At 41.9% G+C, this 14,329-nt stretch overlaps 1 protein-coding gene across 1 annotated transcript; it reads right to left on the minus strand.

Moving 5' to 3' along the window:
- Window positions 1-2,911: 2,911 nt before the first annotated feature.
- On the minus strand, window positions 2,912-12,608 carry KLF6 (KLF transcription factor 6). The gene is made up of 4 exons (XM_063303423.1): window positions 11,770-12,608; window positions 8,438-9,011; window positions 5,724-5,847; window positions 2,912-4,442 (listed from the first exon to the last, which is right to left on the minus strand). Exons 1-4 carry the CDS (start codon window positions 11,869-11,871, stop codon window positions 4,391-4,393), a joined length of 852 nt encoding a protein of 283 aa, XP_063159493.1. The 5' UTR covers window positions 11,872-12,608; the 3' UTR covers window positions 2,912-4,390.
- Window positions 12,609-14,329: the final 1,721 nt, after the last annotated feature.

Here is a 14,329-nt window from a genome sequence, read left to right on the forward strand (position 1 = left end):
AATGACTTCCAGACCACCCGTTTTCCAAAGCCAGATGCTCACTGTCCAATAGGGTTTGGTTTTATCCTCAAAATAGTTGAAATGTGTTGGCATTCCTATGCTTGTTGAAGGTGACATTATCAGCTAAATCTTGATATGAAGATTTGGCCTATTAGTGGGACAAAATCCAGGGAAGAAAACATTTTTAACTGACACCCTAATCTCTGTTAACAGGGACTACGGAGATTATCCCCATCATAATGTCCAACAACAACAAAAAAGAACCATGTTCTCCTAACATCATTCCCCTTAGGTGCCACCACACCAGAAAGGTATGTACCAAGTACCTTCCAGATGCAGGTCCTTAGGACTTCTGGGAAGCACCACCCTACTTCTTTTAACTAATGATCAGAGGTTCAATAAAAGACTCAAACCATTAAAAGGAGAAAGGAAGATTTTTAAAAAGCCTTATGATTTCATCATGCTTTATGGTATACAAGAAATGGACCTGGATGTTTTCTAATTTTAAAAAAGGACAACTAACTTCTACAGGGCTATAGAACTAACTTCTACAGCCCTGAAACATATAAGCTCCACTGGTTTGGATTAAGTTACAATACACTCCTCCTGAAATTCTTTCTCCTAACTAACCATGATCACAATGGGGTTCCAGGAACTGTTACACATTTCTTGCATTGGCTATGCCATGTGCAGTTTGAATGCAGAATCAAAAGCTGAATCAACTTTTTCCCAAATTAGAAGTTCTGGCTAAAGTTCTTTGAAAACCACTGTCTTGATCTTCAGTTGTATTCAGAGCTTAAGCAGTTTGGACATCTGGAATGAATTAGGATAATAATTCTAATTGGTATCCTAATAATCCAAACCTAGAGAACTGCAAATCTTACCCAGTTCAACTCCACAGAAAGAAAAACAAAGAGAGACCAAATACGCTGATAAGAATTTTTTATGTTATTCCAATAAAAAATACATTCATACAGAAATATAACAATCTTGCAAAAAACAATTTCAAATAAAATCTTGTAAAACAAATTTTTTTACAAAAATCTTACAAAGAGATTCTTTAGATAATAGGGTGCTTCCAAAAAAAAACAAAACAAACAAACGAACATAAAAAGAAATTTTACGAATAGAAATTTTTTTTTCTGAAATTTCAAGCAATTTTTTTCCTTTCAGCTTGATTGAGGCTCAGTTATCACCTGAACAAAATGTACTCATTTAACTACAAAACTGATTTCTAACTACTGCAAGGGTTTTTTTTTAATTAGCAAATTATTATGGCTAAGCAGAAAACATTGCAATCTTACCCTCTCAAATACAAATGTTGGAACAGAAAAACTTGCAGAATTGCCTTGATCAAAGGGTGAGGACTCTAATTCATACATGCAGACAGAGGTCTTTCCCGATCTACGGTATTTTTTGTCTATGAAATGGCAGTGAAAAAGAAAAGTGCCCTGCGTGTATGAAGCACCATACATCTCTTAGACTTCCATAATCTGTAGATAATAAAATGTTTTCTTGGGATAGTTTTTTTTTTAACTTAAAAAGTGCATTTTCAAGCATATAAAAATCAAAACGCAATGCAGATAATGTAGGCCTATGTATCTCTTAGCCTTGGATAAATTGGATTCAAACATGGTTAGAGGACTATTAATCTTCACCATCATTTTCAGGAAAAAGCTGCCCAGAATAGCAAGAAAGGCGCAGCTTTGAAAACACATTGGCTTAATGTTTGGGGAAGGACTATTTCTAACCTCTCATAAAACTGCCTTGCGGATTCAGCTAAAAGGTAAAATACCCGTAGGAATAAATTCACCATCAAGGAGCACATTTCTACATCTTCTCAATAAGCTTAGAGGACAGAAACAGAGGGGTTAGGATTTATTTATTTAGTCTTAGCTGAAAGTGTCCATTTTTAAGTAGCCATCAATGGATTGCTCCCATATGATGTGGAAACAGCTAAGCAGGTGCACTTAGCCTTGGGTGTTCCAATTAAATGCCCTTTTGGGGAGGTGAAGAGATCACTGACCACCACTAAGGAAAGCATGAAGTAGCAAGAGAAGAAGCCGAACGCAGCAAAAATGGAAACCTACAGAGCAAAAGGCCAAAGAATGAGGAGGAACGTGCTACTGGGGGAACATAGGAGGATGGGGCTAATTTTCTCAGGATGCCAAAAAAGGACAACCTTTTCTTTAAAAGTAGCCAAGTGGCTTGCATTAAACAAACAAACCAAAAAAAAAGGAAGAAAACCAACCAAAAACCCTTCGCAAACCACTCAGACCTGCTGTTGCCCCCGGAAGGGCTCCAATGCACTTTGTTTGAACACCGGGAGATTTTCGAGTGTGCAAAAGTGCTGATCAATAGGGAAGTCACTGCCTTCCTTTGCAAGAAAAAAATGTGCACACAGAATGAAGCTCCTCCTACCTCCCCCTCCTTTAGGTTTCTGCCAAAATCTTTCAGAAGTTTACAAATTTTAAAAAAAAAATTGCTTCTTCTCTATGAAATGCAGGAAAACAGGAAGTTCCTTACAGGCCATGACACTTTCTAGCAAAGAACTCAATACAATCCTTAAAAATAATATATTATCTATATATTTATAGATGTACACACACACCCAAGCACACACACCCACGCACAAATATACATGCACGCACACTCACAGCTACAGATACTATACACACAAATAGATATATACACGTTATAGATATCTTGCCCACTTGATAACTTTTTTTTTGCTTTTTTTTTTTTGTTTCCTTTCCATTTTAATTAAGGGGAAGCTAAATATACAGGTGTGGACATTGTGCCTTTGAAGCAAATTGTTTTTTTGTTATTCCTGCGCTTTTAAAAAATGCATGAGTAAAACACAGCATCCTGAGTACAGGATTTTGTTGTTGTTGTTGTTGTGGGAAGGAACTGTTTTCATTAATTTCTTGAACAGGAAGGGAGAGGGACGCAGGAAAGGGACAGGTTGTGCAAGATCAACCTTGTGAAAAGATGGACCCAGGGATGCATTCGTTGCTAGAACTGGTCGGATTATGCCATGAAAGTTTTAGTATAGATGTCTATATGGGGGCTTCTCTACATGGAAACACTGAGGATCACCCTGAACACCAGATGATGTTCTTCCCACCTCTTCATAATGTACATTAGATACAGTACAAGTGTCAGGTGAAAAGAGAGCCTTAATAAAGCATATATCATTCATACCCCTGTATAAGACCTCCCAAAAGAGAAGTTCAATTTGCATAAGGCACCATTATTAAGGTCAACAGTGCATTAACAGGTAGAAAACCAGAAATTAGACTTCAAGGCATAAATAAAAGAGAAGAAGGAAGGTGTTGGAGGGGGTGAGGGGAACAGCTGCATGAGTTTTTGTTGTTTTTCTTTTTAAATATCCATTTCTAACTTACAGTGGTTTTATCCACCCAACAGGACAAAATAGAAAATAATTAAAGAAAAAAAAACACTATTTGGGGTTGGCATGTTATGTAACATTAAACCAATTGCATTGCAGCAGCTTTTAACTGGAATTGAGAGAGAGAGAGAGAGAGAGAGAGAAATGGCAGTCCTGATTAAAGAATGGAAAAGCATCTAGTTCTCCAGAACCATGCAATAACCTTTGTATTATAATGAAAAAAGTTATAGGTTGTGTTATATTGTAAATACACAGCTTATACAATGGATTACAAATGAACTCCGTAGCAAGTCAAACAAGCTACTTGAGACATTGCACATTTAATAGCTGGACCAGACACCAAAAGCTCCTTTCACACAGGATAGGGGCCCATGCCTACATTTCTCTGTCCTGATTTTCCTTCCTTCCCTTCCATCTCCCCCTTCAGAAACCAAAATAAAAGAAAAAGGTGCAGACACCATTTCCCCCTCCCCCATCAAAATGATGAGCATCCCTCCATCTTACATAACACTCCTCACATGCGCCCCCCATAAAAAAAGAAATTAAAAAAAAAAAGAAATTAAAAAAATCCCACGTTCAGACAACCTTTTCTCTCTTACGGTTATAAAACAACCACAAGGAACAAATGTTTTTTTTCATTTTTTTTAAAAATGTGCCTCAGCATACAGTCGTCCAGTAGATCCTCCATAACACACAGTCGTCCAATCATTAACACTCTCAGTGCGCTCACGGCAGAAGGTGTCGGAAGCCATTCGGAAGGTTGGGTCCCCAGGACTGGAGACCTGCACCATATGGTCACTGCAGCCGTTTCTTACGTGACTTGTCAGCCCTCTGAAGACCTTCCAAGGAAGAGAGGGCCTGGAGGCAACTGAGTTAGGGTGCAAAATGGCATGCTTTGGCTGGAATATGCATCCCTTCTTCCAAGGCCAGCTTGACCTCGAAGCCTCTTAGCCCACAGGATTCAAGCTCTCCACTCATTCAGAGATGCCTCTTCATGTGAAGAGCCAAATGATCAGACCTGGAGAAGCACCTGTCCACCAAGAAAGAGAGAATACGTAAGGTCAAGCTTCAGCGGGGCATCAAGAAATGCAGCTGGATTTAGGACATATTAGTGAAACTCTGAGCTTTCAGACAGCTCTGAAAGACAGTAATTCCAGTTGGCCAACTTGACTACAAGGTTCTTTAGCTATTCCTTAGCCTCAATGCCCTTCTTGTAAAATGGGAATATTCCTCACCTTCCTCATTCACGGCCGTTGCTAAGTGAAATGCTATCAACTGCAGTTCTACTCTGCACTGTGCTTAATTACAGACACCCACAATGGGTAGAATAACTCCCATTACAATCAATCAAACACAGCAAGGTACTGTCTGCTAAATGTGCAAAGCAGTGGAGTGATCACTCCGCCACGTGGCTGGAATGCAAGATATTGCACTGTAGCTAAACGTTTGCATGTGAGCTGACTCTTCAACACAGTGATTGCAATCTTGTCAGTCACCAGCCAAACAGACATCTACCTTTATTACTAGAAGAGGCTTAGATCAGCATGTTAACACTGCAACATGGAAAGAAGAATGCACTGAAGGTCATCCCTACAGCCTTGTATCTGATAAGAGACTGCAACTTATTCAAATTCAATACATTAGTCACTACTAAATAACCTTTCTGACCCTCTATCTCCAGATCTTGCCGGGGCTGATGGGAGAAGAAGTTCAGTTAAATTTGGAGGACTGCAGCCTATTGCACTGTATGAAAGAAAACCAGTGGCAAAAGTGGCAGTCTTTAAAAAGTGCTCAAGGTCACTAAGTCCATCTCACTGGACTTGTGGCAACATGCATAAGTGACTTAATGATTCCGAGGAGAATTTAACCTCTACTCCAGAGATCCTGCAGATGCCTCCCATCAATTTCTTCTACTGCTTTCCCGATCAGTTGGAAAGTTGCCCTTTTGTTTATCCAGAAACCATGCAGAAATTACTTCAAATCAAATGTTCCAACTTCACTGCAAAGCTGGAACGCTTCCAGGAAAGTTGGAACAGGGTTGAAATGCTTCCGGTAAGTCAAAAGACGACATTTCAAATTTGGGACGTTTGACCACCAAACATTTTGCATGTCTCTTTCAACATGCAAGTGGGAAACGGTAGGGAAGAGAATTTCCCAAAACAAAGGTCCAAATTTTTCTCCTGAATAAAACAGGCCCTTTTAATGTTTAAGACAATATTACACTATTGCTCATCAACAGAGGTGCATGCAACTTGCTGCTTTCTAAGCACTGGGGAATGAAATGATATAAAACAAGATTCCATCCACATACCTGTCACAGTGATTACATTTAAAAGGTTTTGCACCCGTGTGCTTTCTGAAATGTCTGGTTAGCTCATCACTCCTTGCAAAACGCCACTCACAACCTTCCCATGAACATCTGTAAGGCTTTTCTCCTGCAAAACAAACAAAAAACATTTACAGTGATGATGATCCATCTAGGTAGCTCTCCAAATAGGAATATTGACTCACTGAGCATTTTTTCTTTTAAAAAAACCCAACAATATAGGAAACCAAGTTGCTCATGATAATTCATAATAGCCCACTAAGTAGTTCCAAGAACGCTGATGGAAAATTTACTTTTGAGCTGACAACTTTGCTGTAACAGCAAAGCATCAAATCCTAACAAAAAGATTCCAGTAATCTAAACTTCCTGGAATGCTCTGAACAGTAAGGATTCTGAAAATGTTGTTGTTGTTTTAATTAGGCCTGAAAAGTCACGATTTATCTAGTCACTTGGTTCAGGTAAGAACTCCTTTCAGATGATCAGGTTTACAGCCGCTTTACAAAAATTGCTTCTCCGTTTCTTTGAGCCCCAACTAAAGGAGAGGTGTCACTGACACTATAAATCTTATATTGGAGTCTACTAGAGTAGACTAATATATATATATATAAATATAAATGTATAAATAAAGTAATCATATAGATAACAGCTTTAATAAGTATGCTAGGTAAACATACAATGATAAAAATACTGAAATTTTATACCTTCAACTATTTCAGCCTACCATCTTATTAGGACAATGTGTTTGGTTTCAACCATCTCCACCTCCATTCCAAAAGCTTCCTTACCACTGAGCTTAAAGTAAGTGGTTTGTAAACTCTACCCTATGAGTTAGGCTTCCTGCATGGTTTTCTCTTTGCAAATATCCAGTAAGCTTGACAGAATACATGGGCCAAATGGTGGGTGGGGAAGAAAAACAAGGAATAAAACCATCTTCAGCAGCTTATTGAGTTTAACATTAGCATTTTTTTTTCCAACCACATTTCTAGTCATTCATTCTGCATAAATTTTGGTTCTTCTTTTCCTGATAACTACCACACATATTAACTTTCTATAGCACAATGGCTATAGAACAGAATCATCATTTTTCTTTCCTCCATTTACCCAAAGTTAATTGGTAAATTAGAATAGGGATTTTTTTCCTAGTTCTCCCTTTAAAATGTGAAAACAGCCTTTCTGAGAAGGAAGAATCCTTTTTAGCTACTCTCAAAATGTAGAACTTTGCTGTGCACCTTTCTAAGTGGTTTGGTGCATCTAACCACAAAGTCACTAAAAGCTGTAGAATATTCACGCTCAGAAGCAACCATGGCCACTATAAAAAATTTATACAAGCTCTGATTCCACTCCACATCTTTTCAGGCTGCACTAGGGAATTGGAATGTGTTTTGACATTTGAGTTTCACAGAGATAAAATTCTGTAGGTTCATCCTGAATGGAAATGCACAAAACTCAAACACTCATACGCTGATCAATTTCAAGGTGTAAATGATGTACTTATGCATGCAGAGGGTGAGTTTGCAGCACAAACACCATGAGTGACCAGAATTAAGCAACCATTTGATTATGGTTTACTGACTAAACCATAATTGCTTGTGATCTCATAACACACTAACCACATGAGGTTCAAGATGATAAGGAATCCAGCCTGTTTTTAAGATTCTTTAAAGATTCCTCTTTCCCAAGAAATTCTATGGCTTCCTTTTTGTTACCAAGTTGCAGATTTGTCCTCCTGTTCTTGAGAGATTTTTTTTCCCTTTTAGAAAAGATGAAGTAATTGTTCACCTTCCCGGGCATGGGATAATCATCAACAGAAACCAGCCACGCACAAACAAATATATGAACCACCCAGCTTAGATACAAATCTGCAACGGGCTTATGGAAAAGAATGAGGAAGTGAGGCCTTGCATTCTGGGAAACCTCAGCTGGTATTGCATTATCTGATGGCCTTGAGTTCTTGCTCCAGAAATTGTGTAATAATTATGACACTAAAGCATCAAGGTCTTCTTCACCATTATCGACTAGAGGCAGCTAGGAAGTTAAAGACTAATATTTTGGGGAAACTGAACAAAAGACCCTTCCTTATGATAATTTGGTGCATGCACTTTTGCTGACCATGAGGAGCAAGAGGGTGGGGAGAGAGAATGATTACACCATATAGCATGAACCAGCAAACAGCTGGAGCAGAATGTGGCAAGTCCAAGAGGATGGGAACAACCACTAGCAAGCCACTTTTTAAAGGTACAGGATATAGAAGAACCTACTAAGAGGAAGCAGGCTACGAAGGAAATAGGAACTGGGAACAAATGAAGTTCCCTGCTTACATTCATCTCCTGCCTTTCTCCCTCAACGGAAGTTGCAACACTTCCATGGAGGAGCTCTACAGGGAATACATAGAGCTGCACCATGCATTCAGTTTCTGGCCTAGGCCTTTCCTAGCCAAGAGGCAAGAAACCATGAGTTGTGGAAACTGTACACACATGCATACAATTTTATTGTATAGTTGTTGTTTTATGCTGTAAACCGCCCAGAGTCCCTCCGTTCGGAGGAGATGGGCGGTGACAAATTCGATAGATAGCTAAATAGCTAAATAAATAAAATATAGCCACTGGACACCATCTCATTTTTAAGACTTCTAAGGCCAACATCTACAGTACATAAGGCAAGACATGTTGGTCGGTCCTAGAGACCATGGGAATACTCACCTGTATGGGTACGCTGATGTGCTTTCAGATGTGAACTTTTGGTATAAACCTTCCTGCACCCATTGAAGTGGCACCGATGAACTCGCCTCCTCCCATCAGGAGAGGCGTCCCCACTGACCAGGGTACCCTTTTCAACAGTCTTTCCACCAGTACGGATTTTGCCAGGCGAATGCAACTCACTGGGGGCACAATTCCATGGTTGAGAAGATGGCTCCTTGCCCAGTTCAGGGGAAGAAGGAGGAGTAGAAGTGACAGACGAACTCAAGTTTCCAGCACTGGCCAAGCCTAAGACATCACTTATGAGATCCGAGGTAAATTTTGTTGTAGGAGAAAGTTCCTCGGAACTGTCTGAAGATTCGCTACTGATATCAGAATTCAAACTGTTAGTCTCTAAACTCTGGCTATTGAGGTGGTCCTCCTTTGGAGCACTTGCTGTCTTCAGTTCAGATTCCTCCTTTTTCTCTCGTGCCAAAATAATTTTGGTCCACAAATCCTCCTGACTGTCAAATTTTATCTCAGAGGCAGACACGTAGCAGGGCTCACTCTGCAGGTATCGCTCCAGCTCTAAGCAAGTCTATGGAATTAAAAACACATCAATAGATATTTTAAAAAATCATTCACTTCTAGAACACTGTGAAAATTAGAGCAGGAAGCCACATGCACTCAAAAGATGGAGATCATTTCTGGTTGATAGGGTACATCTAAGTTAAAAGCCACTCAAGCTCCAACTGATGACTGTTCCAAGAAACAGTGTAATTCTCAAGAACTTGTCAAGAATACATAGTCAAAAATAGTAACCCAGCTACGTTCTCCAGCCATTTCCCTTATGAGTTCACTAAACAGGCATCTCATAGGAAGATTTTCAGTGGGGTTAGCTTTAAGTCGATGCTACCTTCCTGGAATTTTATTGAGGTTATTTTATTAACTCACATTGACTGGAAGGGAAAAATTCAACTGAACTTCCACCAAGTGGACAAAACTACGGTTTGCACTCTAAATTTAAGCCACATGTGTTGTGGCCGATTTTACATCTTCCAAGCCAAGCCATTTCCTGCGCATGAGAACTCAGCCTAAGGGAGACATTCAAAGAATGTCCTTTCCAAGTATACAGGCATGAGTCTTTCATAAAACATGGCCCTTCTTGTAGAGATCAGCAGCAGCAAAACTGTTAAGAGTTCTGGGGACTGAAATCTGAGTTCTGGGGGTTGAGCAAAACTGTTAAGAGTTCTGGGGGTTGAATAGAGGAGACAAAAGGGCGGGGAGCATGGAAAGCCCCAACTTTTAAGGTTCTACTGCTGATTCCAACAATGGAGAACTTTATCTCCTGGCCAAGAGTGGTTTGGCATGAGTCATCCCCTTACTTCTTTCACACAAAGCCAAAGGAGACTTCCTTTTAAAAATTATGACTCTCTGCCAAGAATGTTCATGGTTCAAATCGACATGCAACAGGACAGGTTTAAAAAAAAAAAGGAAAAAAGAAATCCTCCAGTAAAAGACACAAACAAGACTTTGAATGGCAGAGTTCCTCCCCCTTGAACACTCCTCCCCCTTTCCTGCTTTAGAAATAAGGAAGCAGTGCAACCATATTGGAGGCACGACAGAGAAAGGTGGCCACACTGATCCTCTGGATCATTTCTATTGTACTAATCATCAGATTCTAGGCAAAACGGTCAGTCTAGCATGAGCCATCTCATTTTAAGCAAGAGCCCTTCCTCCCACAATTGTGTGAGTGGAAGAAAATGCTGCACATTTCCCCCCCACCCCCTTCAGCATCAGCTTAAAGTAAATTGTGGTCACAGCACCCTGTTGACTTCCACACTCTGTCTCCTGAGTGCCAATATTAGACATACCTACCTGGGCATAAGCTCCACTAAGCTCAGACAGACTTGCTCTTAAGTAAAGGGGCAGAAAATTGGATTGTATGTTGCCACATCCCTGTTCATGGGGGGAGCACAGGGGAAGAGAAAGCAAAATACTCTCTCTCTGATCAATATTTATAGGTTCCCCTATAATGAAGAAACTGATTGCAACACATTACTAAGAAGGCAAGACAAAGGTATTGACCAGCGAAGGAAATTTATAGAAAGAGCAGGTTTAACTCTCAGGAAAGGAGTTAAAATTCCCCTATTATGCAAATTAATATGGAGGATCAGCTGGGGGGGGTGCTAAAATGGTTCTGAAGGCTACAAACAGCCAAATCTGGATCTTAGCAAAAATCTCAGCACCCCAAGACAAGTTACTTAGACTCATTATTAGCAGGGCTGTCCTCGAAAGGGGGGTGTGTGGGTGGGAGAGAAGAAGCATGTTGTGGGGAAGACCAACCTTCAGCCCTGCCAAAGGTTGGGAAAGCTTTAGATCACAACCTCCAAAACAGGTTTTCAAGCATTACAAATGGAAACCCAGATCAATTAAAGTCAAGTAAACATGCCTTCTTCTCAACCCCTACCCTCGAGGAAAAACCCGGAGCAGGGCAAAAACATTCTCCAGGCAATTCAATGACAGGACTTGGGGGAAAAAAAATCATGTCCATTAAAGGGAACAAGCCTCAGATTTTCCTCTATTAGGACTCACAGCAAAAGGTGAGGGGGGGGATCATTGTCATATGACTGACAACTCATACTGCGGGGGGGGGGTTGTTTTAAAAAAAGCTGTACATGATCCTGCCATAAAAATAGTACAGTACTGAAAGGGAGGCCCCCCCCCCGCTTCCTTTTCTGGGGAGGATTTTCTTGAAGGGGGGAGAGAAGGAGAAGCACCGAAACCAACTCTTTCCAAACACAAAACTGTTTGGATGACAAGTTTTCCTTATAGCAATTGGCTTTGCTTCAAAGGGGGGGGGCGGGGGGAGAGGGAGGAAACTTTTCTGGGGGGGCAAGAATCGGATCAGGCAAATGGGAAAGGCAGAAACTCGGGAATTCGATTCGGTTCCATTGTATTATTTATTTAAAGCAGCCAGCTTGCACTCCAGTGGTTGATGTTTCCATCTCCGAGAGCGAGCAAACACACAGCCGCTACTCACAAGTTCTGACAGCCACGTTCAGAATAGCAATTCCCCCCGAGAAGAGGGAACGAGGGCCATTCTCGCGCATTATCAGAAAAAGAAGAAAACACGTCCTTGTTTTGTTTTTTGCTAACGGCCCTGATTAAAACAGCTTCTTTCCCTGGACAGAAACCCCCTCAGTGAAATGCAAAGGGCGATCTTTACCCGCAGCTTCCCTAAACCAGGCAAATAAAAATATGGGGGGGGGGGCTGCGCTGGAGAAGCTTACGCCTGCTCGTGGTCCCCACTGCTAAGCCCGAAATGGCTGAAACCAGAGCCCATCCTCCTTTACCTGTTGCCAGTATTCCTCCAGAGATGGCAAGGCGGAGAAGTAACCAGTGTCGTGGACAATTTGGAGTTCCTGAAAGATGCTACACATTGGAAGTACATCCATGCCTTTCGTGGGGGGAGGGGGGACGGGTGGGGAAGAAAGTTGCCGGAGGGAGCCTCCGCGAAGGCAGCGTCCGATCGCGGGGTCTTTTTCCGCAGGTGAGAAGGGCGAGAGCAGGACGGGAAGAGCGGAGCAACGCTATGGAGGTCTCGGCTGCGGCTCTCGGCTGTAATCGCGGCGGCAGGTGATGGTGACAGAAAGACGACCAGCTATTTACAAAGTCTCACTTCCTCCTCCTCCTCCTCCAGAGAAAAGAAGACCACCAAAATCAAAACAAAAATCACGAAAAAAAAATGTATATATATATATATATATATATATACCCAGAAGAAAGTACCTTTAGGGAAAAAATAATAATAGCAATCTACCGCTAGATATATATTAAATTCCTGTTCAGTATTTCAGACGAAGTCTTATATATATATATCTATATATATATATAACATGTATATATTTTTAAATAATAAAAAAGCAAAGTTTCATGCAAAGTTTAATTGCACAGCAATATATCAGGGCTCTTTTGCCCCTCGCTTTTTGGCTGGTTGGCTTTTGTGGTGGTGGTGTTCGCTTTTTGTTTTGCTTTTGCAGAGTCTCCCCAACGCTGCTGTCGAGCCTGCTTTCCACTCCTGGGGCTCGCTCTCTCTCCAGAAGATAGTTGCTGAGAAGCCTACTCAATATTTGCAAACACCGAGGTGACTGCAAATGTAACCCGCTGCAAAAGTTCCCTTTCAAAGCTCTCCTTGGCCGCCACCTCCCCCTCCTTCTACTCCCTCCTCTTTTCTCCCCCTCCCCTCTGCTGAAAGCCACACTCGCTCCTCCCCCTTTACTCCTCTCCCTTCCCCCGCCCTCCGCCACCTCGTGATCCCATTACGCCGGCTCCGAACGCTGCCCAATCTATAACAACAAACTCGTTACACCGCGTTCCAATGATGTCAGACTAGCCCAATGGCCGTGCGCGGCGCATCTCGGCTCCTCCTGGCGTGACCGAACCTCTCCGTGACGCCTCACCCCATTGGTCCGATTCGAAATTCGACCCGTCCTGATTGGCCCTGGGAGCGAGAGGCTATTTTTAGAAGGGTATATAAGGCTGGAAACCCGTTTTAGAGAAGCGACTCAGAGTGAGAACGTTTGCTTGTTGTTTGTCGTTGCTGGGGGCTTGGGGGTGGCTGTAGTACCGGCAATGAAATTGGGAGGCGCTGCTAAGCCGCGCATGGAGCGCTGGAGAGTAACTGGAGATGTTAAGCAATTTGTTCAAGCTGCAATCAGCTTTAAAAAAAAGGAGGGGTGGGATCGTCACATCTAGGCAGGCTTATGTGGGCTGCAAAAATCCGGACGGCTGCTGGATGTCGGCAAGAGGAGGCGGGGAGAGCTCTATCCTGCCATCTAGTGGCGGCCCGGATTTTGGAAGCAGTAAGCAAAGCTTTCCCGCAGCTGATCTGACATTCAGTCCTGTAACCAAAGCCCCGGCCCCCGAAAATAGATGGGGAGCAATTTCTCCTTTTGCGCGCGTGCTCGAGCCCTCGGCCTTTTACTTCCCCCCGATTTTAGCGCTGCTCGCTCGACCCGTCTCCTTCACTCCTGCCTTATGCTCCGCTTCCCCCAGATTGCTGCAAAAGGTTCAACCCCGCAATCAGCAAAAAGAGGGCTCTTCTCCCCCCCACTTGTGTTTCACTCAGTAGCTTCACTGGAATCTGGGGATCCATTTCCCCCTCTGGATGATGATCTGCACTTGTGACGGAAAGGACTCTCTGAAGCTTCGCTAATGTTCACGTGCCGAGAATGCCTTTTCATCCTCATTGTCAATAACAACTCTGTTTTCGTGTAAGGTGTGTGTTGTTGATTTGGAATTTTATCATTTTCTCTTCTGGACCTCTGTGGAAAATAGCAGTACGTTAACAATAAAAATGCTTAGGAAATACTTCCTGTCTTCCACCCGCTTCGTGTTAACCATCAACTGGCTGACAAGCTGCTTCTATTAAAAGAAGCTTACCCGACGGTTTTGGAGAACCTGAACAAAGACGAGACATAGATAAAATAATTAATCAGAATGCCTTAGCATTAGGGGTGTGATCTCAGAGTCCAAAGATCTTTTAAACACTCTAGTGTAGTGACAAATGAGACAACTACATTCTGAAGCCCATTTTCTCACATCTGGAGGTCCTAATTGTTAACAAGGGCTTTAAAAAAAAAGGGATAGTCTCCCTACAGTTAGTCCTGGCTCCGGCTGATTGTATAGATATGTCTGTTTAAATTTCTTGGCAACAAAAGTGGTTTGCCGTTGTCTCCTGTGATATTTTCTTTAAAGAAGTTAGGATTTCCTAGTGGTTTCCCATCTGGGCCTTGAATAGGTCTGCTTAGTGTTGTCAAGATCAGAGAGGGACAAGAATCTGTTGCTAACTCTTGGCATTTCAGATGTAAGAGTTCAAAGATTAGGACATCAAGAAGCACACCATGATTAAAG

This window comes from Candoia aspera, chromosome 4 (genome assembly GCF_035149785.1).
Source record: "Candoia aspera isolate rCanAsp1 chromosome 4, rCanAsp1.hap2, whole genome shotgun sequence".
Lineage (NCBI taxonomy): Eukaryota > Metazoa > Chordata > Lepidosauria > Squamata > Boidae > Candoia > Candoia aspera.

Coding starts and splice junctions, on each gene's coding strand:
- KLF6 (XM_063303423.1), bottom strand. CDS start 11,871: ATGGATGTACTTCCAATGTGTAGCATCTTTCAGGAACTCCAAATTGTC. Junction 9,012..11,769: donor TGGAGGAATACTGGCAACAG/GTAAAGGAGGAT, acceptor TTAATTCCATAG/ACTTGCTTAGAGCTGGAGCG. Junction 5,848..8,437: donor ACATCAGCGTACCCATACAG/GTGAGTATTCCC, acceptor TTTGTTTTGCAG/GAGAAAAGCCTTACAGATGT.